Here is a 25,831-nt window from a genome sequence, read left to right as displayed (position 1 = left end):
ACTTGAATGCCCCAAACATAGTGAATGGTTATCCTTGGACTTTTCAGTCTAATCTTAGTGTGTTGATGGCATCGTATCAATTTGACAAGTCCTGAGCTCTGTATGACTCTAGGTAGAAGTCTCCTTAACAAGCAAGTGTCTGAAAGCAAAAAGCCATCACTTAGGCTGATATCACATTTTAAAGCTGAACACAGTCACTATTAAAAAAAATTATGTCAGATCTAAGTATATCTGGTTTCACTTTGTAGCCAGGGATTTCTTAAATACCTTTGTCAGTGACAATAGAACTCTTAAAATTCTTTTACCCATGGCTGGTGACGATAGCTGATTATTTTTTAGATAAGAAAGATGTTTCAGAAGAGATCCTGCAATACAGTGTGTCTGAGCTCTCTGATGGAGGGAAGTAAGACTTGTATTTTCCAGGTCATTGATAGAGCATTTCTACTTTCTTGTACAGTTCCAATTTGCCATATTTCTTGAATAATTAGTTTGCGATTGACACGTGTTTGCTATACTCTGATGATGGTACCCCCTGTGTTCAAGAAAGTAGTTCTATTTCACATGCTTTTGGCAGAAAATTTTATTCTCCTCTGCAGATTTGACAGGGAACTATATCACAGCAAACCTCAAAATATTTTCTGTGATTTATCTAGGCAAAACTTCTGTTATAACCAGTTCTTTTGCTGTTTTAGTGAGATAACAAAGAATATCTCAGAAAGCTAGGTCATTTCCTCCTGTGGCTGTTTTTCATGTATGTGGGGGTTTATTTCTGATTGTGAATCCCCCTGCCTTTTTCCTTCTGTATGGAGAATATGATATCTGGTTAATGCTGAAGCTTGCTTTATCTTAGCCTTAGCACAGGTTGTCTTAACATTGCATAGAACTTTTCTGTGATGCATAATCATTTTGACATCAACATTTGGGCTATTTATTACTTCTGTGCAATCACTGAAATATCTGTACAGCATATGTGGAAAGGTTTTTCTGGATTGTTTATACAATGGGCTTTTAAAGAGCAATATGGAATAAGCTAGATCTCAGATTTTGTGTGAGCTAATTTCCCACAAAAAGGTAAATACAATAACTGAGTAACCCAGTGGTTCTGTAGCCATAATGGCAATGTTTTTAAATGTCCAACTGCAAAACAAATTCATTGAGGAGTTAGAGATCAATCGTTGAATGTTGAAAATGCAGAAGCAACAGTTCTGTGTGGGCATTGATTTAATGTAACACTTAGTGTATTTAAGTGAATTATGTCATAATTGCTAGAATAAGCAAAGTAGTATCCAAGCAAGCTATAAGGAGAGAGATTTGATCCCAGCATGAATTCAGAACACAAAGTGGGCAGGAATTGTTAGTAAATTATATGAAGTTCTTAAGAATTCAAGTATTTGTCATGTGAAGATGTAAAGGGAAATAATGGGTCATTTTCTGTGAAGAAGCTAAGTTTCAAAAATATTTAGAGTTCAGTATGGAGGTGTAAATGGGCTTTACCTGGCTGATTTATAAATTTTTTTTTAATTAGTGGAAGTAATATGAAAGAAATCGAGTAATATTGAAAGTTGTCTAGAGTATTGTGGGCTAAAATTTAGAAATCGAAAGGAATTAAATATTCTTTGTTCTCTGTTAACCAAAAGTATTGCTTTGCCACTAACAGAATTAATTCTTTTGAAACTGAAGAGACTAGTTCAGGCCAGTGCTGCTATGGAATATTTTGAAGGGCTGATTGGTCCATAACACATTTAGTAATGCTGGAAATATGCCACACGATATTGCGTGCAGCATGCAGGACATACAACATAGCTTTCCAAGCTTGTGTGTAATACAGGTGCTTTGTACATTGCATTAAAAAACTCCACATGTATTCATGAGTAGAAACCTAATCTAGATTTGTGCACAGTTTTTGTGTACAAATGCATTCTGCTGCATGCAAAAGGAATCCTGCAGTTATACTGTATAGTAGCTACATAAATATTTGCTGTAGATACTATCAATGGCCTTCTTCAGAACTAGGATGTCATGAGAGATTAAATATTAATAGGAGGTTTCTGTAGGCTGGGGGAGCAGAAGTGTACAAAAATGCAGGTGGCACAGGTTGCTATGTAAGACTTTATAGATTCTGAGATAAGATGTTTAGTCTTCTCCAATTGCAACTGTTCTCTAGCCTAGGTATCTGAAGATACCTAGTCAACAAGAAAATTTACCATTATCAACAAGTTTCATCCTCCTCTTTAGAAATTAGAACCAGTGTAGTATTGGGGAAGGTCTCTTTTGTTAGAGTGACCTAAACTGCAGAGATCTTTAAAAGAGGTTTGTGCTGAAATTTTTTAGTTTGTGGAGACTAACACTGAGCCTCTGAAAGAGAGACTGATGAGTCATTATGGGCTAATGGGCTTTTGTTTTTAAGGAGAAGAAGAAAATTGAAAAGAAATGTTTGTGTTCGATTTTGAATACAGTTACTGTGCCATGATAAGTGGAAAGTATCAGACCTTTAGCAATAAAGGAATAAATTAAGTGTCACATCCTTGTATGAAGGATGTGGGCATGTGCAATATGTGAGTGATATGGTCCAACCATCTCACCTCACTGTCTTTTTGAGACTTGACTAGTGGAGAGCAGTTAAAACTAAAAGATAAATGTCAAAAATCCTTCTTCTCTTTGTTGAGTCAGGTTCTGCAAGGGTTAAATTAATGTTTGAAAAAAAAAAAAAGGGGAGAGGAAAAAAAAAACTTTTATGTCAAATTTAGAACAACTTGAAGGAACTTGTTCGGGTAAGCTTAAATCCCAGATGAGTATTTGTGGAGTTTTTATATGCTGTCTGTGAAGTGTGTGCAAAGTGGAATGCAGAAAACTGCTTTTAGGCTACATCCTTTCAGAAGAGGTGAGGTGTGGCTATATGCAGTAGCTCTTAAGAAGGTTTCTACTGTGTGAACCCCAATGGTTAAAAGCAATTCTAGTGGCTCTGTTGCATTGAGGACGGGGTGGTAGGGAGTGCATGGTCCGTAGCATGAAGGGACAGGTTGGCTGTAAGGGCGTGCTTACACTAGAGAAGATGGCAGCAAAAACACCAGGACAGGATGAAACTGACCTGTTGTCTGTTGTGAAATGTGAGTAGTAGGTATCTTGATGTGGTCTGAAATTGCATTGTTTCACTGCTAACTTTTGAAATTGGCAAAGAGAATTGTCCATAGCAGAATGACTTTTCTAGTAGTGGGAAACCCCATTGTTCTTACAAAGCTGGGTTTTTTTTAGTATGACCATGGGTAATACTTTTGTTTTGTTCTGCGGGAGAAAACTGGATGTAAAGGCTTCATGGTTTATGCAACCTGAGCTTTCATTATACTATATCAGTTTCCTAAACAGAGACTGAGTGTTAAACCAGTCTATGTTTTGGTTATGTTGTAGTTAGTATTCTCTGCTTTGAGGGTTTTGGAAGACTTGCAAGGCTCAGTGTATCTGAGGAAGCCCTACCTTCTGACAAGGAATGATTGACTGTAATCTATTCTATGTAATGATTTTCTGTGATCCTAATTTCTTATGCTAAATGGTTGTCTGTGACAATTCAGTTTCACTGTATGATAGTGCATTACTTCTGTATTCTGTTACCTCTCAACTGAAATGCTTATTTAGGTAGTCTCTAATAGCTGCTCCTATGGAACACTTCACACTTCTCCTTGTTTAGTAGATGAGACAAAAGGAGCATTTTGACCAGATGTGAAAGCTGCAGGTTTTCCTTATCTCTATCCCTGGTTGTTCACGTTGTGAGCCAGAGAAGGAGAGAACATCTTTAAGAGGAAGGAGGCATATAGCTACTCAGTTCTGGCTCCTGCTTCAGTATGTGAAACTGCTTTTCCAAGCAGGTTTTATATGTACGTAGGTCCAACTGAGAAGACTGCACAATTTGACTTTACTCTCAAGCTAGTGTATTGTGTAAAGAATTAGAAAAGCTGAAGAAAGAAGAAACTAGGTATATTGGCTTTACTCTAAACCTAAAAAGCTTTTTGCATTGTCAGCACATCTTAGTAATGTGGTGAAGAACATCCCATTGCAAGTCACCTTTGTCTGAGAAGAAAACACAGAAAAGTATACTTTTTTTTTGTAGTTTAATTTTTCCAAAATGTTTTGAAGTGTTATTTGCTGTCATTTAACTTGAGGAAGTAGTCAAGATTTTATCCTGGCATTGGGTGAATAAATTCTCTGTGTGCTTATTTTGTTTGTCTTTTTTGAGGCTTTTGTATACAAATCTATTTTAAAAGCAAAGATCTTGGTTGTTTTCTACAAGTAGATAAAACTATTGGCATAGATGAAAAAGATACATAAGGAAAATCTGATCTTTTTTTCCTGTATACTTAATAGCTAAAAATACTCTTTCTCCTGTTTCAATGTACGTTTGTGTAGCCAAAGTAATGAGAGTATTTGTGTCTTGATGTCTACTGAACGACAAATTCATTAAAGTGATGTATATGAGTCTTACCTTAGCTGAATTGTGCTGACTTGGTGGTTTCTTCCTTGGGATGTCTTATTTAATTTTTAAAATCTCTTAATTCTTTTATTACCTACATTATTGGAATTTTTAAAGGCTTTGTTCTGTAAGCAGACAGAACAGGACATGTCAATATTTGTCTGTGACCACATCCTGCAGAAACATGACTAGTTAGTCCTGTTGAGGTTTTTTTAAAGAGTCTTTTTTTTTTGAAGATGAGCTCAGGATTTTGACACAAAATTCATATGCAGTTAAAAAGCTTTGTGATTTGAGTGAAAACATCGTGTGAACCAACAATACATGAAAATAGCTAAGCAAATAGCAATTAAAACATGTACAATAACTTTCAGTCATGAGGTATTGTTGGTGCTGTTTTCAGATGTGCAGAGGGAAAAGCTCTCAATTGTTCTTAAGTCGGCTGGTAACTGAATCCACGTTTGTAGAGCTTGACAACAAAAGGCTTTTTGTTCACAATTTGTATTCATCTAGGACATGCCAAATAAATAGAACATAGTTTATAAGCAGGCCAATATAACACGTTGCTCAAATGACTTACCAGAAATTCATAATTTATATTGAAATATTACTTATGGATAGAAGCTTGTTGGGAGCTTTTAGATTACTGCATGGATGAGCACAATGTAATTATTTGAGGAAGCACACATTGTTATATTTGATGTGGCAGCAAGATGTGCAACTTGAGCAAAACTCCTTCTGAATATTACTTGCAATCATTTCATTTATTTAGTGAGGCAATGGGTCAGTGCTAGTGGGTGCCTGATAAAAGAAGCAACAATGCCTTTGACTCCTGTGGTTCACAAATAAAGCATTCTAGAGAAAATTATTCTATTTCTTTCCCCCACATTTGTTCATTTCCCTGGGCTTTGTTATCAGTGTGGTTGTGTGACCATATGTGATTTGCATGCCGAGTAAACATGAGTGACTTTCTCTGCTGGGCCATTCAGTAACCTGCATCTTCTCACTGTTGGTGTGGTACTTGTGCTCCTATGCTCTTCACAAGGATCTGCATGCTCCTTTGAAGGGTGTTAGTCCAGTTGTGATGAATGAGCATGAACATTGGTGGAACTGTAGAAGATCTGGCATGTACAGTTTACTGATTTTTTTTCTGTTCATTGGATAAGGGAACAAAAAACCTGGTTAAACAGGGACTGGCCTAAAAGAACAGGAAAAAAATTAACAATTTATCTTTGTCTGTGCTTTCACAGTACCCACCCCTCCATGTATCAACCGTGCAGGTCATGTTCTTGATTAAAACAGATGTATCCAAAGACAAAAGTGTAATGAACTATGAAATGCATTGAGGTGATGGTTGTCTTGATAAATGAGCACATCATTTGATATCATTGGCTTTGGAATTTTTTGTGGTGTATGGAAAAGAAACATTCAGGTTTTTCTTTTCCATCTGAGACATATGAAAGGTGTCTTGCTAGTGTAAAGGTATGCATGTGGAGAAAGCACTGAAAAAGGATAAACAGCAGCTTTTAAGTTCTTTGTCAGTATGGGCTTCTCATGCTGGTCACATGTTTAACTCATCTGTTAAACTGTTAATCTCTGAGACTGTTCCTTTTCTGCCCTTTTTCAGGTAGTGGTGCTACAGCAGTTGTCCAGGCAGCGCTCTGCAAACCCAGGCAAGAACGTGTAGCAATAAAGAGGATCAACTTAGAAAAATGCCAAACCAGTATGGATGAATTACTTGTAAGTAAATAAAGGGGCAGCATGTTACATGGAGACTTACCTTCTATTTTGGCTCTGTTTTTAGCTTGGTCCAAGAGTGAGGGTAGAATTTTATGCAGGATATGAGAGAAGGATTTGAAAATAATCTGAAATAATTATACTATTCCCTAAAGATATAATTTTTAATGCATATTTTTTCATGTCACAAAAATTACATATGCAAACTTAATCTTGGGATAATCAGCTTGGGATAACTGTGGGAAGACCCTAAACTCTTGTTTTCTGGAAGCTCAGTTTTTAAGTGATTACTGTCTGGTTGTCTGTCTTTTTTAATATTGAGGAAAAATACATTTTCCTTTGGTTAAACACTGATTAAAAGCATGAAGAAAAAATGTAGTAGGTCTTCTTAAAATGTCTAAAGCACGAAAACATGTTGGACCATTTCATAATGGTAACTTTTAAGGAGAAAAGGAGGAATGGCTACCCTGCCATCTACACAAGGAAACTCTTGTTAAAGCTGGTAACACACAAACATTATCAAGAATGTTTGAAGAATATTATTTGTTTGGGCCACTGATCAGAGAAGAAAGGGGCCTGTAAGAAGCCATTTATAAAGGAACTGCAAGAGTTTTTCCTCTGCGCTGGTTATGGCAATACAGAAAATTCACAAAGAATTATTGAAACACAAAACCTATTGCTTTCTAATGTTCCTAGTTAGGTGCTTGTAAGACTAATGTGTGTTTATGTATAGGCAGCATAACAAGATTTGAAGGACACAAAACCATTCTAAAAGTGAGAACACTCTCTTCTGTTCCACAGGTTATACTACAGCCTAGAGACTGTGGGCTTTTTCTAATGCAGAAATTCCTGCCTCTGAAGGAAATGATCTCCCCAGCAGGGAATTGCCAGTGCAAAAGATATCTTGAATTTGATACAGAGGGTATGGTCCATCCAGTTTCTTCAGATAAAATGGCTTTTTTACAGTGGAGGACCCAAAATGCTCTTCCTCTGGTGATTGATGGCATTCACCTTCAGTTTATGTGACCGCTTGTATGCGACATTGTTGTGCTTTTTACGAGGATTGTGGTAGTGGAAGTTACTTCTGAGGTAGTGAGAATTCTGTCAACTGAAAACTCAAAAGATAATTCTGAACTGTCTTTAAGCCCAAGGTGAGATGCTGTGCATGATGTGTTAACAGCTACAGTCCCCAAAGAACATTTCTATAAAAAGATAAATACTAATAACTGTAAGATAAATTGGTCAGAATTGGAAATTTTTGGTTAGAATTTGAACTAATACTGGGAATTATGAATTAAAATGTTACAAGCAAACAAGCAAAACCAGACAAAACTGCCAGAAGTCTGCAAGAGAAATTCTTGTGGTCTGGAGAAAAGATTGTAGTTAGTTACAAGCTTGTAAAAAGTTACCTTGCCAAATGCTTGAGTGTCTTTACTGTTGACATGTCTCCACTGTCTGTCAAATGAGGCAGTAGGTCTTGAATTTTTGGTCCTTTATTGCTTTATTTTGGTACAAAGACAACTGTCCATACCATCTGTTTTATTTTATAACATAAGTCAATTTCTGCTTTTCTGTGTTCAGATTTTTAGTTTCTTTAATTTGTTGATCTGTTTTGATCTGAACATGAATTGGGATTTTCCTGGTTCTTGGTTAAGAGAGCTATAGAAGTGTGTACACATATGTGTATGCGTACACATACATAATTAACTTTGTTCTGTGAGGTTCAGTATACTTATGACTCAGTTCTATTTGAGAAACTTTAAAATTTTGTTTGAAAAATAGAGACTTTTTGTGGAAAAAGGCATAATTGACCTTCAAAACTCGTGTTACAAATGTACTAACATTTTCATTTCAGTTAATAGTACTTAAAATGTTCTTGTGGTTTTGGCAGAATTTGAGTCTAAAAATTTTGAGTTTTATCAGTTTTTAATCACTTATTTTTCTGATGAAACAGTTTTTGTGGCACAGGAATGTTCTAAAAGTGTCTGTTCTCTGAACACGCTGTTTTTTAGAAGGATGGTGCAGAGTGCTTATGAATGCTGTGTGCAGGCACCCTTCACAAATTCTCAGCTGTGTGGCCTTCAGAGAAGTGGAAATGCATCAACCCATGCAAGCAGGCTTAGGATTTGGGCCAGTGTCAATTAAAATAGAAAGGCAGTGTGGGAGGGAGTTTAAATATTACTGAGGTTACACAAACTGCCAAACTCCTGAAATTCGATACTCTGTTTCCTGCAATGTTCTGTGTTCTCACTATTGTAACCTAAGTGTAACTTTACCCCCTAAGCCAAGGAGAGTCCTGTCCTTAGTACTGTCCTGGATGGGTATCCTCCCCATTCTTTTACCTCCAGTTTTTTAGAACAATCAAACCTTCAAGTCCACGAACTCCAGACTGTTCTGTGGAATGGGTGTTTGGTTGAAGGGATTTTCCAGGCTGTTTTAGTTTCTGCGGTGACTGCCCTCGGAGGCAGGCTGTGTGGAGGAGGCCCCGGGGCCGGGCCCGCGCGGCGGCGGCACCTCCTGGGCAGCGGGAGCCGGGCCCGGCCTGGCTGCGGCAGCTCCGCACAGAAAGGAGCTGTCTCGCAGTTGCTTATTAACTGTGTCACCCACCTGCCCTTAGGCTGAAAGACATTTTTGTGCAGCTGCTCTGTGAAACTGGATCAGGAATAACCTGGCTGAAGGAGGTTAGCTTTTAACCTGGGCATATTGCCTGGTGAAGCGCGCAAATGCCCGTGCTAGTGCAAGGCAGGGGGAAGAGAGGGATGAGGGAGAGATTTAAATTGCTGTTACTTCTTTGCTGCTGTTGAATGTCTGAGGTGACATAATTGTGAAGAAAGCTCCAGTGTTTTTTCCTGAATGCTCTGCTGCAAGCTGTTTCTCTGGCAGTGTATTTTAAGTGAATGCTTTTCTTTCTCACCTGTGCACGTTGTGGGCCACAGCCAAACAGATGAAGACTGTGGAGGCTTACTACTCTGTTTGTGATAGGAGTTTCTAGAACCGCAAGTCTGAAATTATTTCATTCTTTCCTGACTAAAATTTCATCCCTTATCTCTCATGAGGTGCTTTCTGTTTGTTTATTTTTGTTTTGCGAAGACTTTTTAAAAAAAAAATCATGAAAGCTGAGACGCAAGGTGCCTTTGGCAATGGTTACTGTGGTAGCTCAGTTGTTGCCCATGAGTTGATGCAGGGAGGTAAAATATTCCAAGCACTTTTCAGTTAAAGATAGTGAAGCTTATCTCAGCCAATTAGTTACATTTCTGCATTATTAATGTCTGAGAAAAAGAGAGGAGATGTATTTTTGCCCAGTGGTGTCAGCTGTTTTTTTGAGTCACTGTTATATTATCAGCATAGGAAAATAATAAAACAGTGTAAGAAATGAAATAGTAACCAGGACTGGGGGAGTTACAGTTAAGGTTTGGAATGGGTAGTTGAATTAAGAACATGAGGCAGTAATTTGACTTGTGTTTAAGATGACATGTCTTTTGGGAGAGGGAAATGTATTCTACATGTCTGTCTTCCGTCTTTCACCTACTGTCTTCTGGGGGATGACAGGGAGCTATCTTGCAAATTGCTCTTATTATTCAGGCTCATTGATTCATTATCCAGGCATTCTTCCTTCTGTGTTTCAGGGTTCAGAAATTGTCTAAGGAGGAGGACTTTGGACAGCAGAACAAGCTGAAATGCGTGTCAAACTACAGCCTGGCTTTAATAGTCTCCTACAAGCACCATGAGATTAAATCCCAGTCTTTAATACATATAATTAACTTTTTATTAGAAACCAGCTGTGATTTTGAATGCATTGCAAATAACAAAAAACCTCTTTCAAACAATTGCTAAAATGAAGTTTAAAGTTCAAAATGGCATTTGTGGCAGCTTTAATCAACCTAAGTGGGACCTGCATAGTGCGTAACTTGCACAAGTGCTGTTGAGTCAGAGAGAAACAGTTCACCTCAAACAGTTGCTTTTCAGGGAGAGAGGAGAAGAAGAAGAGTTTTTTTAGCTGGATTGGCTTCCAGACTGGCTCAACCTCCAGGAGCGTGTGCTGTAGCACGAGGGGTGGATCGGGGCTCTGTGGCTGGAGGTAGAGAGGGAGAAGTAGGGTTGGGGCAGCTTGAATTGGTGTGAGGCAAAACCCTGTGGTATAGAAGAGGCCTCATGCTCCAATGTAAAGAATTGGCAAGAGAATGAGAGTGGCTGGAAAGGTGTTACAGAACAATTATGTGAAAGAGTGAATAGAAAAAGAACTCTGCTTGAATTAACAGACACAAGCCAGTCATTCTTAATGTGTACAGCTGTGGCGTGTCATAGATGCTGTTACTTGGTAGTGCCACGTTGTGCATCTGTTAGTGACTGTGGGTTCCTCTAGTCAATTGTTTCCTATGACTTTTGGCCTGTAATATTGCTTTTTTCTATTTCTGTTTAATTGTGTGGCTCTGGTGTCTACCTGTCTGTCCCACAGTAGCTGAGCCAGTGGTGCTGTGTCCTTTGTTCGACGGCTTCCCTCCTCCTTTCCTACCTGTTCCCATTCTACTCTTCATATCCCTTTTGAACAGAAAATGCAGTAAAGTTTGACCTTTCCTTGCATTTTGTTGTCCAGCCTGTACCCACATCTTCAGCTCTTGGAGACTACTCATTCTTCATTGTTTACTCTGAATTTGAGACTTTAACAGTAATTTCTTTGCTGTTCTCAGGAGAAAAGTGATGTAGCTATGCCTGTATCTCATGACCAAACTTCCCTCATATTCTTAGCAATAATGGTTTTTCTTGCATGCAGATCTTTAGGTAAATTGAAATGTTTTAATGCCTTGATGCATACTCTGTACATACTTTAGTTCTGTTATAGTATTTCACTTTGGAAATTAAACTTTATATTAGCAAAACTGATAGCTGGCTCTGTTGTTTTGGCCTTTGTATTTCTTACAGAAAGAAATTCAAGCAATGAGTCAGTGCAATCACCCTAATGTGGTGACCTATTACACATCTTTTGTGGTGAAGGATGAACTGTGGCTGGTTATGAAGCTATTAAGTGGGGGTAAGTTACTGGTTTTACTTGTTTAGCTGCAAGACACTTGTAGGATTTTTTTTTTTTTTGCTAATGTACCACCTGTGAGTACATTGAGCTAAACTAACTAATGAGAAAGGGCTAGACACTACATAGGATGAACCTCGAGATGTAGGCATGTTAAGGAGGAATGTGCAAGCTTACGAAGTTTGTATATCTATATTCATAGGACAGGTTAAGAATTACTGAAATATAGTATATACACAGAATTTAATTTTCATTCTGAACCAGTTTATTAAAGTTCTGTATTAAGGCTGTGTAGGGAAAACTGATTGAAATTAATTCAATTCTGTCAGTGTGATCTTTTATGGAGTTTCTCTAGAATCCTCTGTATTTTTATAAAAATGCATATATATCTGATTTCATAATGAGTATTACTCATTCCTTATTCAAGCAAGATCCATCCTAGGCCAAGTATTACACATACTGAATCCTTTTTATTGCTTAAGCTAACCAAACACTCATTGCATTTTTTAATGATAATGGTTACTGGTATAAAATTCTTATTTAGTTCTGGAGGAGGAAAAAGGAGACTGAACTTAATGTGCTTGTAGTTTAGAAAACAGAGGCCCCAGAATAAGATGTGATGTTCCTGGTTGTTACACGATGTTGTTCAAGATTAGTCTTGATGGCAGCAGGCTGCTTCACCATGATGCTGGAAAACAAGGAGGGGAAGTGCTCATAGCACTTGTGTTGCATTTGGTTGAATTGGTCAGTTCAAGCAAAAGCAAGCATAGACCATGAGAGAAACAAGTGATACATGACAGCAATTTACTGTGAGCTGTCAAATAGTGCTTGGATAAAGACAAAATGTTTCCATTAAAAGCCTTGAATTGTATAATGACTGAGGTTCAATGTCAAACTGTGTGTCACTGGGAATGTTATAATTTGTTTGCATTTGTCTCCTTCCAGTCTTGCAGCTGTGTGTTTACATTGTGAATACATGAACCATGATCTAAAGTGGATAATAACCCAAGACCTTTGCAGTACATATCTGTTTAAATATGGGGTACTCCTGAATTTTTAATTAGTGGTTGCTTTGCAAGTGTTAGCAGATCTTTCTAATGGATCATTAAGTGTTACTGTATTTTTGACAAAAAGCAGTGCTCTGTATCTCGTTTGAATGGGTTAGTGGTCTTTATTGTAAGAGCTAGTTACATGAAGCTTTTACACTTACATGCAAAGATTGAAATTGCACTAGCATAGAAAGAATTAAGAAATACAGCTTTCTAAGGAATCTGATGTGATAATGCTTTGTTTATGCTTTTTTTCTCTCCTGGATCTATAATACAGGTTCAATGCTTGATATAATAAAGTATATTGTCAACAGAGGAGAGCACAAAAATGGTGTGCTTGAAGAACCCATAATAGCAACAATTCTTAAAGAAGTTTTGGAGGGTTTAGACTATCTACACAGGAATGGGCAAATTCACAGGTAGGAGCATATACATAGTGAAAAGCATTTTCAAAATTGACTGTAGCTTGTTGAAGGCTTTCAGTTTGTGAGACTGTGTTTATAAAAGATGGTAAACCAGACTTTGAACTTAAATATATACCTTATTAAAATCTATCCCTGAATTTTGCTTCTTTATGCTTGAGCTGAATTCTGGTCTTTTTATATGTGAAAATTCCTTAGAGCTTGAGTTCTACACTCTGTTTTAAAGTTATTAAATTACATTTTACACCTCAGCTTCCTTTTTCTGTTTCAAATTTGAAAATGCTATCTTGTGAAACTATTCAGTGTGCAATATTTATTTGCTTGCATAAAATGTGCAGTATGCACTTTCATGCTAACCCCTGTTTGTATGTTCTAGAGATTTGAAGGCTGGCAACATTCTACTGGGTGAGGATGGCTCTGTACAAATAGCAGGTAATGGTGGTGATAGAGGAATGAATAAATAAAAGCAGAAGGTAGTTGCAGCTGGATCAGGGGCAACTGGTATCAAGGGGAAAAGTTTTTCAGTTGGCTTTTAACTATTCCTTTTGGGGTGTTGTAGCCACAAGTTACCCACTTTCAGATTTCAGGATTTTTGATTAATGATACTTGACTCAGAAATTATTCAGTATTTCTCTATGTCCCATCAAATATATAAGGAAGTTTTCTAATGTCCTTTTAATGTTTCCATTTGATTCACCCATGCACCTTAAACAGCTTGCAAATGGTAGAAGCTGATATTTCTGTTAATTTCATTTTTTGCTGCAAGTAATTGTAATAGTTCTTGGGGATCCAACAATATGTGTGTACTGTCCTTCATAAGGACTTTGACTATAAATTTACTAGTCATTGAGATGCAAGAGATAAATCTCATTGAGAATTATTTTTGACATATCTGCCATTTCTCTGGCAGTGGTATCTGTTGGATACAGTTTAGCATCTTAAACATCCTCTGCACTGATGTGCTTCTTGAGCTGCAGTCTGTAAGAAATGAATTATTTGGTCTCCTAAGAGCAAGGCTCATATCCCATTCCTCAGGCTAGTACCAGATTATCTGGAAAACAATGGGAGCAGGTGGTGATACCTGCTCCTTCCCCCAGCACACTGCCAGGCCTTCCACAGTTGATAGTGGTTGACTGGGCACTGAGAGCCCTCAGTAATACAAATTGTAATTTTTATATAAAGAGTGCTTTCGAAGTACCATGTCAACATGTATTTTAAGGGCTTTAATATGCCAGTGTCAAATAGTGATAAAACTACATTTTTCTGTAATTACTGGAGGTGCTTTCTTTTCAACCTTAAAATCAGGTAACAACAGGAAAGCAATAGGGAATAAATTGAAGTCTGTAGTGAAATTTCAGTATAACTGGATTGTAAATAGTACAGTTGAAAATACTCTTCATATAGCTCCATTCAAAATTGATAGTATTTCTACATACATTGGGAACCTGCTCTTTCATCCACTTACATGCCTGCCTCTCCCATAGAGCTGTCATTGATGTAGTAATGGGTTAACAGAACAATGAGCCTGTTTTTTTTCTTTTTCCTATTTCAAAGTTTGAAAAAGCTATTCATGTCCTGGTATACTATTAAGTACATATTAGTGACGGCTTTTCTGGTTGTCTTTAGTTTGTCAAATTCCCGTAAGAATTGAAATTACTTATAGTATTCTCTCTTGTTCAAATCACATTCATACTTAGTTGCTATGCAGAAGAAGCTCCTTGTCTTTGAACAAGAGCAGATGCAAACCTTGGCACAAATTGAATATTTGAAAACCCTAGGTGACAGATGTATTGGAGTCCTTTGCAACTTTATCCAGGAAGACACATACTGGGAGGTTAAACTTGAGGATGTTTTAGTGTGGATTTCCCTGATAAAGCTACACCTTCTATTCCATAGCATTTCATGAGCAGCATGCTGTGGAGCCAAGGTCAGATTTGCAATGGAGAATTTCTATAAGCATTCCTTCAGGAACTGACTTTATTTCTAAAACGTAAAACTTTTGCTTTGTTACTGGCAGTTTAACAGATTTCAACTTTTCTCCTCTTTCCCAGATTTCGGTGTTAGTGCATTTTTAGCAACTGGAGGTGATGTAACTCGTAACAAAGTAAGGAAAACATTTGTTGGTACTCCCTGTTGGATGGCCCCTGAAGTAATGGAGCAGGTATTTCTAATGCTAATCAAAAATTTAAAACATTTTGTCTTTTAATTTTGGAACTTGAGACATTACCACCTTGGTTTTCCCTTCTGCTTCTGTTTCAGGTGCGAGGTTATGACTTCAAGGCCGATATGTGGAGTTTTGGGATAACAGCCATTGAGTTAGCAACAGGAGCAGCACCTTATCACAAATACCCTCCTATGAAAGTAACAATCACTTTGTACTTGTTAATGCTGTTAGTTGTATTATTAATGCTGCTAGATAGTTAGTACTATTCAATAGCAACTCAGAGTATCTAAATAGATGTATTCCGTGGAGTATTTTTTCTCTTTTAATTTCTAAATTTCAAATTGGTTTTGCTTATGACACCTCATTTTTGGGTTTATTTTAGGTGTTAATGCTAACGCTTCAAAATGACCCTCCCACTTTAGAGACAGGTGTAGAAGACAAGGAGATGATGAAAAAGTATGGCAAATCCTTTAGAAAACTAATCTCATTATGCCTTCAAAAAGATCCTTCCAAAAGGTAGGTCACTACTGCCATGCAAAATATAATTATTTTTGAAAATATGTGGACTACTTTAAGTTACAGTGATATAATCTTTAAGTGTATGGTTTGAATTTTGTAAGTAGCAGCCCTTCAGTCACCTCTTTCTGGGGAGAAGAAATTACCTTTTTACTGTTCCTTAAGTTTACTTCTTCTGATTGTTAACCTAATGTATTTATATTTAAACACAGTATTGAATTAAACGTTGGTCAAATAAGAGTCCTTGTTCTACATCTTCATTTCTCATCTGAATAAGATATAAGTCTTGATACTGTGCACAAGTCTAGCAAGACTGTTCAGATTGAGCAACAGAACAGTTGGTAAACAAATGTATAATTCTCTTGGCCTTTAAAAGAAATTAAAAGTGAATAATTTTATGTTGATTTTTCTTATTGTGTGACATAAACTTAGTGTTGTTTTTAACTGGGATATATCCAGAGAAAATTGCTTACTAAGATGTATTTTTTTTTACTGTAAAGTTAGGGGGTCCAAGTTTGTTGAATTTTCCTTATGTTTATGTAGGGAACTGCATGTCATGGTGTCTTTGTTGTTTGTTCTTTCTTGCTGTGTTTTTTAAATAGCCAAGGCGATGCAAGTATTAAACATTTATTTCAAAACCATTGTTGAGATCCCAAGTTCCCTGAATGATTAGTTTATTTATTCATTTTTATGCAGATCATTTTTGGAGGCTTTTTTTTTTTTCTGAAGAACTGTAAGAAGCACATTCTAATTAGCATTATTTCCTAAGGTGTTTAGTATATCACTGTTTTCTAGAGTTTCAGAGCTACTCTTTTTGGGGAAAGATTGTTCTGAGAGAGCAATCCTGATTGTGTGTGTCATTTATGGTGTGTACTTCATTACTGATGTAATGTTAGCTCGAGTCCAGGATATGGTTGTAGGGAGTCACATTGAAAAGGTGACAGCAGGAATACTAGAGAACAAGTATAATTAACAACAAAGATTGTGGCTACGTCTTTATTCTTGAAATACTTGAAAACACTTTTTTCACTCAATGATCATTTGTCTACTGCTTTCAGATTCTCAAACTTGAAAACACTTTTTTCACTCAATGATGCTTTCAGATTCTCAACCCCCTTACCCTTAATGGTCTTAGTAGCAAGTCTTGATGCTTCAAGCTTAGTACTGCAGTTTAGCTGCTTACAGATAGGAATAATAATAATAATAATGGATAATCAAGCTCTTCATAATCCATCTTCTTTTAGTTTCCTGTATCTAGTAATTTTCAGGGCAAGATTAAAGTGGTATCAAGTATTGAGAAGTAAATAAAATGATTTTTCCTTGTCTCCTTGAATACATAATGTTGAGTTACCTGACATGTAGTAAAGGCATCAGTGTTTAAGGTACTTATTTAAATTTATACATTTATTAAAACACATGCAATACCTTCATACTCAAGATTGCCTTGAATGGAACAATTAGACCAGCAAATAGATGTTCAGATAGAAACAGGTATAGATCAATTGTTTTTATAGTGGGGGGTCATCATATTTCTTAGAATCCAGGATGTAATTTTGCATGGAGATCCCTCCAGCAGCCATTATGTCAGTTGTGGGAGAAGTCCTTGCTCTTTGTGGCAAATTCTAGGATTGGCATTGCACTGCTATTGTCTCAGTCTATGACGTTTTTCTTTCTGGGATCTCTGTGGGTGTTTCTCTCTCCCCAGTGCCAAGGATGCTGCTCACAGTCCACAGCTGCAATTCATTGTTGCAGCTTGTGTGGAAAAACAGGGCCAGAAAGCATGTCCAGACCAGTTCAGAAGCGTCTGCTGTAATTAATGGTAGAGGAATGGAGAACACTAGTTTGGATAAAACTTTACTAAAATGTAGCTTTTAAGTGTTATGAGATGTGATGGTACTGTACTTTGAGAACTTAAAACTTTGGCACAGAAGCTGGTTTTTCTTTTAAATACTATTCCCTTCCGTTTTGCTCAACCGAGATACATGTATTAATTACTACCAAGTCTGGTGGTCTCCACAGGACTACTGATTGGAACTGCTTTATTGTAGAGCTTGGTGCTTTGGAGGTAAAGAAAACTACGTGCTCTATGGAACCTACTGTCTGTCTAAATTGAATTTTTTGTTAATGTCAAGTTGTTTCATCATTCCTTGCAAGTATGAACCGATATATACATACAGACTATTTACTACTACTCTTTTGCTCACTTACTTTACAGATCTGTCCTCAAAGAAATAAACTAGGTCAGATTTTTGAGGTTTTCTTGAGACTGAAATTTTCCAAATGGAAGATTTCTCAATGTTTTACCTAATTTTTTCTATATTCAATCTCTTGCTGGAATTCAAATGGAAAACTAGAGCAGATGTTTCTTGTGTTTATTTAGAAATTATGAGTCTTGAAGATATTGACTTCCCTAAATTTAGCTGTGTCAAAATGAGTCCTGGATGGTGGTATGGGCTCCTACTGGAAATGATGGAGGATTTAATCTCATCCCAAGAGATGCTTCACTTTCTCTACAGAGTCTGCTTCAGTACCAGAGTCTGGCTTTGGCTAGATAAGTGGCTTTTTGGATCCCTGAATCTAGGGAGACAAAACCTGCTGTTGGAATCACTTTGATAGCTGTGAGATGGTGTTTCTCTCTTGGAAATGCTGAAACAAACTTAAACAGAACTGCAAGTGAAATGAATGAAGTGTGTCAGTTTTTACCTTACGGCTGTTGTTTTGGTTTGTATTTGTCTGTTTGATTGAAAGATCATCCTAATGACTCTTTGTTAATAGTATCAGTATAGTTTCTTGAGAATATCTGCTGACATCAATGAGGTAAAAGGATGCCAATAGGAGGTACTGATGCTGCTGTATGGAAAATGTAATTACGCTTTTATTGCTGTGGAGCAAAGTTTTAGTTGTATTCATAGAGTCATCTGGGGAAGAAAGCAATACCTGCCTTTGTGGTTTTGGTTTTTTTTTGTTTTTTTTGTCTTATTTGTTTTTTTTAAATGTTAAATTAATTTGTGTTGAACAAAAAAGGGGGGAAATTGGCAGCTTAAGAGACTGATTTTTTTTCTCTCTTTTTTGGTATTTTTGCCATAGAGAGGCTTAATTTTTTTCATGTGTGGTAAGTGAGTTTGTGTGAATTAATTCAGTAGCTATGATCATTCATTCCCCATTCATACAGTACTAATTCAAAAGTATTAGAGACGTACCATTTAACTAACGTCTTGTACTGTATTCACTGAGGGGTCTTTGTTTTCTGTTCTAATTTATTATTGATCTTTCAGGCCCACAGCAGCAGAACTTTTAAAATGCAAATTTTTCCAGAAAGCCAAGGTAAAACGTTTAACCCTATGAGTAAATTTTGCTCTGCCTTAAAATCTATGTGAAATGTGTTTCTTTCCTTGTATCGATTTTTAACATAACCAATGTTGGTTTTGCAGAATAGAGAATACCTGATTGAAAAGCTTCTCACTAGAACACCTAATATAGCACAAAGAGCAAAAAAGGTGAGTGCATTCACATATTTTTCTTGACTGGTGTGGAAGATAAAGCAGGGACCCCTCAGTTGCCTTACATTTTTAGTTACTGAGCCATACTTTTTATGTAGTCCTTCAAAGATAGTGAGTGTTGAATGAATGGTTTCTGCAGCCTTGTTTTCTCTAGGAAGCCCTGAAACATTTTTACTTCCTTTCTGACCTTGTCAGAATGATACATGATGTTTGTCATACTTGATATGATTTTTTTCTCACTTCCTCTTAGAAAGCTATATGTGAGGTAGTTGCGAGGAAAAAAGGTGACTGCAAACACATAGGTTCATAAACTGCACAGTTCTTATCTTCATTGATCACCTAGAGAAAAGGTGAAGATACTTTAAATTGTATTTATTGGAAACAGCCTGGTTCTGTGGGTTATTTCAAATGTTATTCCCAAAAAGTCAGGTCAAAACTGCACTCTGAAGAGTGCTGCTGAGTTTTTCAGACCAGTGGAGCTTTATTCCACAGGTGGCAGAGTTAAACCCACAGCTATGGCATATGCTTGTATTTCTTTGGTGCCTTTGGCACTTGTATAAATGAGCTTACCAAGTCACGTGCAGCAGAATAAAAAAAATAGTGACTCCTAACAGGTAAGTGTTGTAAAATATTTAAATATGAAGCAAACTGCTGTTCATAAGAGCTAAGAAACAGGAATGAATGTAGACTCCTGTTGTGTGTGAAAAATTATTGAATTCCCTTTTCCCTTTCTCTTGTGACTTAACTCACCATGTCTCTTCAGAATGAGGTGCCTGCTCAGAGACTGCTGAGCCTCTGCAGGTGACAGACACAGTAGTGTGCTGAGTCCAGCCTTCTAAAAGCAGGCTTTGCTGGGGAGATGTTTTGAGGAGGCTGTTTTAGGAAAGGAGCTCTTTCAGCCTTTGTTGCATGTCAGTTGGGCTGCAGCTACCCTCTCCAGCACCTGCACCATTTTCTGTTGTCTTTGGTTTAGCATAGTTCTACAACACTCAAATGTTCTCACAGCTGGTGGCTCACATTTGAAAGAGACAGCAAGAACTGAGTGCTTCAAGTTCCTTTGAATCTTCTTCGTAAGGAAGGAATTTTGGGAACTCGGTGGTGGGCTCTGAGAGGCTGGAGCAGGAAGGGCTGCTGAGAGGGTTTGTGGCAGGGGCGTCGCGCTGAGCAGGTTCGCTCCTGCAAGGGAGGAGGAGGAGTTCGGTGTTTGGCCGTGCGGTGGCAGCAATGCTCACACAAACCGCGATCCAGCCGCAGAAAGCCCGTCCGCTGCTTCGGTTCGCGCCTCGGGGGCGCAGGAGGGATCCAGACACGTGCTGGTCGCAGCCAGAGTGACAGAGCCGTGCCTCCTCCCAGCTGCTGCATCCCCGGGTCAGCTTCAGAGACTGCCTGGGAGCGCATGCCTGCGCGCGCGTATACTTTATATTTCTTTGGGTAACACAGCACTTGGAATTGCAAAGGAAATGCAGGATAGCCTGCTGTACACCACCAGAAATAATTTTCTGAATTGCTTCTTTGACAATTATTTCTAATTTGAAAGAGGTGTGAATCTTATGAAATCAAAGCGGTGGAAACAAATTAATACGTCTTTAATTACATCATGAATAGGAGAAATATTTGGGTTTTAGCTACTGAAAATGCTAAATTATTTATATTTCAAAAGGACACAATATTAAAATTCATTGGGGATTTAAAGTTTAATTCACTTGTTAGAACTGTGCATGTAGCTGCTGTTTTAAAACACCATAAAATATAAATATACTTTAATAATAAAACTCTGGGGTTTTGTTTAAAAAGCTTGTGTAAGTTGAGTTTGTTTGCTTAAACATTAACATGTAAAATGTCTAAGAGGTTGCTCTTGGAAGAAATAACCCCTGTAATTGAAAAACTATTATTACTAGGGCAATAGATAGGAAGGAGCTGGTGTCATCACTGCTTAAATTATCTTCTGTGGCGCTTGCTGTAAAATGCCTATGACTAATGATCTGTAGCACCACTGCTAGTACAGATGTCAGATCTGCCCTGCGGTAATCTAATTTTTCTTCCATTTACCACATGTATAATTGCTTTGCCTTGTTGCCCAGAACTCCAGCCTCAGTTTAGTTTTAACTTTAAATTCTTCTCTCTTGACATAGTGTTCCCACGTTTTGCTTCTGCCTTTATAGCTTATACTTGGCATCTGTTTTTTTCTAAATATGAGTTTGGGTCTGTTTGTGAAATCCGGAAAGCAAATATACAGGTCTTGTATGTGTGAGAAAAACATTTGGTGCTTAAAGATGTGTCCTGCTTTAAACTCCAATTTGATAATTGAGCAACATTTTCACTGTGTGTTTAAAATACTGTGTAACATTGGAATTGTAAGCGACATGTTTATGCACAAGTTTCCCCTGTTCCATTGCTTTTCATTCTGCTGAATTTTAAATGATGTACTTCTTCCTTGCCCTAGCCTAGTAATTAAGGATAATGCTGAACCACTTACCCTGGAGGAGCATGTCCTGCCTCTTCTTGTGCAGGACCTGGTTGGATACACATTGGTACTGATCCACAGGAATGGGTGTTACACCATGCAACTTCTTACTGGCAATTCTGGGTTTCATTAATGGGCCTGCTCACCTGTGAGAGCACTGGTGCTGTCAAGAAGAGCTGGAGAAAAGGCTGGGAGGAATGGTCCAAGCTCAGTATGGTTGGGTAAGCAGGGACATGCTCTGAAGCCGTGCTTTTGTCGTTGATATAAATGTAGGAGCCCTGATTTCCCGTGCCTGTGCCTGGTTAGATGGTGTGATGGGAGAGCAGCCTGCCCTGTCCTGCTTGGATGAGGGCTGTGTGCACTGCTGGCATAAAACAGCCCACCAAGAGTTTGCATATACGATTTATTAACATGTGCTGAAGCAGTTTTAATTTTGAACTGAACACTAAGTTGTTTCTTTTGTGATTAGGATTGCTGCATTGGAAGAGAGAAATTTGAAATTTGAAACAGCTTTTAGAGTTCCACAGTCAGTTTTCAAGTCTTGTCACACTAAAAAATTAATTATAACTCTAAGTACTCTGTATGCCCAAAGACCCTTGGTCAATTTTATGGTTTTATAATCCTATTTTTTTTATTTTTAAAATCTCCTGCATGACAGCCACGTCTCCACAGTAAAAAGGGAAAAACATATATTTGCATTTAATTTTAGTGCTGTCTGAAGTGCTGCTAATAAAAAAAAAAACCTGATGAATAATTTGGCTTGATTTCTATTTTTGGAATGGTGGTTTCGCATTGTGCTTGTAATAGAAACTTTTAGCGGAAAACTTGTAATAGTTGCTTGTAATAAAAACTTTTTTTAGAGCTGAGAGTTCTGTGTTAGTGGGAAAAACCTATGACAGTATGAAGAGATGATTAGTGTGAGTGATACCAGTTTTTATTATACTTCACTAAAAATGCCCTTATGGATGGGTTGTAATTCTAGCTCCTCAGTACAGCTATTTTAAGGTAATGGTCATATTTCATTACATAAGATATCATCAATCCTCTGCATTTAATGAGAAAAATATCATTATATCCCAGATTTCTTGGGCAGCTATAACAGCATGATTGCACCTCAGCAAGACATACATGTGCAGCCCTTCCTTGCTTCAGTAATGGATTTAATCTGATAGATACATCTGACCAGTGATGTATGTTAATACAGCTGGACTCCAGCTGAATTGAAAAGCAGAGAGCAACATGAACCTGAGCTCAGATTATTAATATAATTGTATATTAACTTTTCTTTACCGTCTAAGAAAATCTCATTTAAATAATCTTGACGTATAAAGGGAATGGACATGAGCTACACTGGAGCACTTTTTCTGGAAGGCAGTAGCTGAACTATAAATATGTGTTTGGCAAGGCTTTGTGTGAGGGAGGGCCCTCCATTGCAGAGAATTAATCGTTCAGGTTATCCAGAACACTGTTACAAATTTAAAAAAAATAGTGGAACTGAATTTATATGGTTGAAAATTACTAAAAAAAAAAAAAAAAGGAGAAATTGCCCCTCACACCATGTCAGGTAATATTTTTATTTTCAACAAGTTGTTGGAAGGGAAATTTAATAAAAACACTTCTTCCAAGTGTCCAATGTAAATTTGACAGCAATTCAAATAAGAAAGCAGTGCCTGCATTAGTGGGTAGTAGAATTGGAATGTTTTTTAAGGGGCAGACACATGTAGTTGCACCAGCTTTGTTTTAACATTTCATGTAAAGGAAGAAGACAGTTTAGTGTTTTTGCTACCATGTAGTTGTGCCATTAGATGCAAGGAACTTCATGCAATCTATGAGTTTGTCCATCTTTTCTTTCATAGCGTGCTTTTACCGTCTGTGTGGTTGCTTGTGAGGTTGGATTTTGTGCCTTTTCAAATGGATCTAATTGTTACATAATGAAATGAGCTTTGAAACAAACCATGGCTTACTTGAGTGCCTTTGTACTTCAGATAGCCATATGCATATCTAAAATAACTTGGATTACTTATTATGCCAGAGTTTAAAAGCTTGTACATGATTCATCTTAGTTGTTGCAAAGTAGCCCTGTTCCTTATTGGAAGGTATGTTCCAGTCCATGGGCCATCATGGTTCCACTTCAGAATTCATTTTTGCAGTGAGTCCGTGTCTCAATTGAACTGCTCCTTAGCTAATGTTGTGTTCATGACCTGTTGACTTGCTCAAAAACATCTTGAACATGGACTGACAGAGGGTTGTGTGTATTGAGTAATTCTCTGCTTAGATCAGTAGTTCTAAGTGTTTGGCATTTATCGAAGCTGTTGAAACTTGCAGAACTGGAGGAGGATTTTCTTAAAAGTGCTGTTGAAGGAGTTGTGATTAAAGAATCAAGACAGGATAAAGGAAGTCTGGGTGTGTATGAAGCTGGTGGTAGTCTTTGATCAGGGATTAAGCCTTGTAAATAAGCAGAAGATAATCCTATTTTATTGCTCTGTTTTGTAAGGATTTGGTTTTCTGTTGCTGAAAATGTGCAGCAAGGTGCTGGTTTTGCCTGTTTACCTTCTGAGAAATGAAACCTCAAACATTTCACTCGCATGGCATCCAATACCAGATCGCTTCTCTTGGATTTGGAATGGCTCCCTAAGTGAAAGTGTCTCAATGGAATTAGTTTGTATTTAATAATTTTCCCAGTTTATAGGCCAAATCAATATTGTGTCAATGCAGGCAGCATCAGATGGTTAGCTTGGGTCACCTTACTGTCATGGGGTTTCCTTTCTGGAAACTTCCTGCCTTTGTTCATAAAGGTAACAAGAAATTTTGGGAGGATGTGGAAGTGTGTGTTACTTGTGATTTTGTATATTTTTGGGAAGTTTGTCAGGAAAGTTATGCAGGCGGATGAATTACAAAGAGGATTCTCTAAAAGCCAAGTGGCTCAGAAGCAGCATTCCCACCTGTTGCCATTTGCTTAAAGACTGATGGAATAGGTATGTGAGAATTTTTGCTTTTATATGGAGAAATTAAATATTAAGCCCTCATAGTTTAAAAAGAAAAGAAAAAAAAAAGGAGGGTGGGGGAAATTAAAAAGAAAAAGAGGCCAAGCTCAAGAATCTGAAGGAAGTGTAAAGTAAACATGTTTTCCTGGTTAGACCCTGTAAAGCTTTTACAAGTACAGTAGCAAAAAAAAATTGTGTGTGTCATTTGTTTTGACACTCCTTTTCCCCCTACACTTGTGCTTGATACTGGTGATATTCTTGGAAGTTCCTGAAGAGAGCTGCAGTGGAAGTACAGGTGACAAGGACATCTCAAGGACATACTTGAGATGGTGTTACCCAATAATACTATAGGGGACTTAATTTAGCTGAAAAGTGCTCTTGTCTCAAGGAGTTAAAATTGTGTCTGGAGCTGAAAACTTAAAGAACAAGTAAAGTACTTGTTCTTTAACCAGAACAAGTAGATTAAGGCCAGCAGAGCAGAAAGAAGGTCTGGAGCAGTAATAGTTCTGTTTAGCTCTGAAAAACAGCTTCTTGAGAAGGTTATTCAAACAGTTCATCTGCAGCTAAAGGTAAAGTCAGGCAATATGGGAAGAGAAAAGGGAGTGTCAGGAATGCACATGCCAGCAGTGTGGGATTTACTGGCAGCAGAGGGCAGCCACATCCAGTGCCATGCTGCTGGCAGGACCCATCATGCCTGAGCTGGGTCTGCACTCACAGGCTGGAGATCTCCCCCCAGCTCTGGGATTTTAAATGCTCTAGGCTGGTTTGAATGCATGCTGCTTCTTGATCTCTGACTAAAATAGACACACTGGGAGTTTTAGAAAATCGGGTTTTATAAAAATTGCAGAACTCTGTTAATCATTTTCATGTTAATTTATGACCTTTTTTTGGAGAACTACATGCAAGTTTAAATTTGATCACCTTAATATTTGAGAGAAACCTTGAATAAATTCAGGTCTCTTTAAAATCTGTGTGGAATGGAGAATGTGTATTACAGTAATTTCTCTTATGTACATAAGCAATTGGAAACCTTGGAGAAAAGAGAAAAAGGTAAAAATTAGAATTTCACCTTGAAATTCAAGCCTCTGAGTTTGAAAGTAAGTGAAAGTCATAGTAATTTCTTATTTGAATTCTATAGTAGTGTACTGTTGTCCTAAATATTCTTTACTGTGTCTCTAATGCTGACAGTGAAACCCACCTTATAATGAGTTTTTTAATACTGAATAATGAACACTTGACATGAGGCTGTATTTGTCTTCTTTCCTTTCACCCCTGGTTATTTTAAGAAAGTAAACAACTTGGATGATAGAAAAGCATGGTGGAATTGGAAAATGGTGATTGTCAAGGTGGCTGTAGTGATCCCTCTATTGGAAAGTCTTCTAGCAGTGATTCACTATTGATGCAGGGAGCCCCCAACGTGGGAATAATGTGCAATGACTCTGATTCAGAAGGCTGAACAAATGCTTTATTAAGCTCTGCAGTATTATATTGCACTACATACTATACTATA

General features: G+C 37.5%; 1 protein-coding gene across 1 annotated transcript in view; it reads left to right on the top strand.

Moving 5' to 3' along the window:
- The window catches only part of STK39 (serine/threonine kinase 39), a 79,642-nt gene that overhangs the window by 9,767 nt on the left and 44,044 nt on the right, over positions 1-25,831 (top strand). Inside the window, exons 2-10 of the mRNA XM_041403423.1 lie at positions 6,087-6,199; positions 11,117-11,225; positions 12,549-12,690; positions 13,070-13,125; positions 14,745-14,854; positions 14,953-15,054; positions 15,240-15,373; positions 18,649-18,697; positions 18,805-18,870. Coding sequence (XP_041259357.1) covers positions 6,087-6,199; positions 11,117-11,225; positions 12,549-12,690; positions 13,070-13,125; positions 14,745-14,854; positions 14,953-15,054; positions 15,240-15,373; positions 18,649-18,697; positions 18,805-18,870 — 881 coding nt within the window. The remainder of the gene's footprint in view (positions 1-6,086; positions 6,200-11,116; positions 11,226-12,548; positions 12,691-13,069; positions 13,126-14,744; positions 14,855-14,952; positions 15,055-15,239; positions 15,374-18,648; positions 18,698-18,804; positions 18,871-25,831) is intronic.

Source organism: Onychostruthus taczanowskii, unplaced genomic scaffold (assembly GCF_017590055.1).
Source record: "Onychostruthus taczanowskii isolate IOZ18803 unplaced genomic scaffold, ASM1759005v1 scaffold20, whole genome shotgun sequence".
In the NCBI taxonomy this organism is placed as follows: Eukaryota; Metazoa; Chordata; class Aves; order Passeriformes; family Passeridae; genus Onychostruthus; species Onychostruthus taczanowskii.
This window is presented reverse-complemented; position numbering and strand designations above follow the sequence as displayed.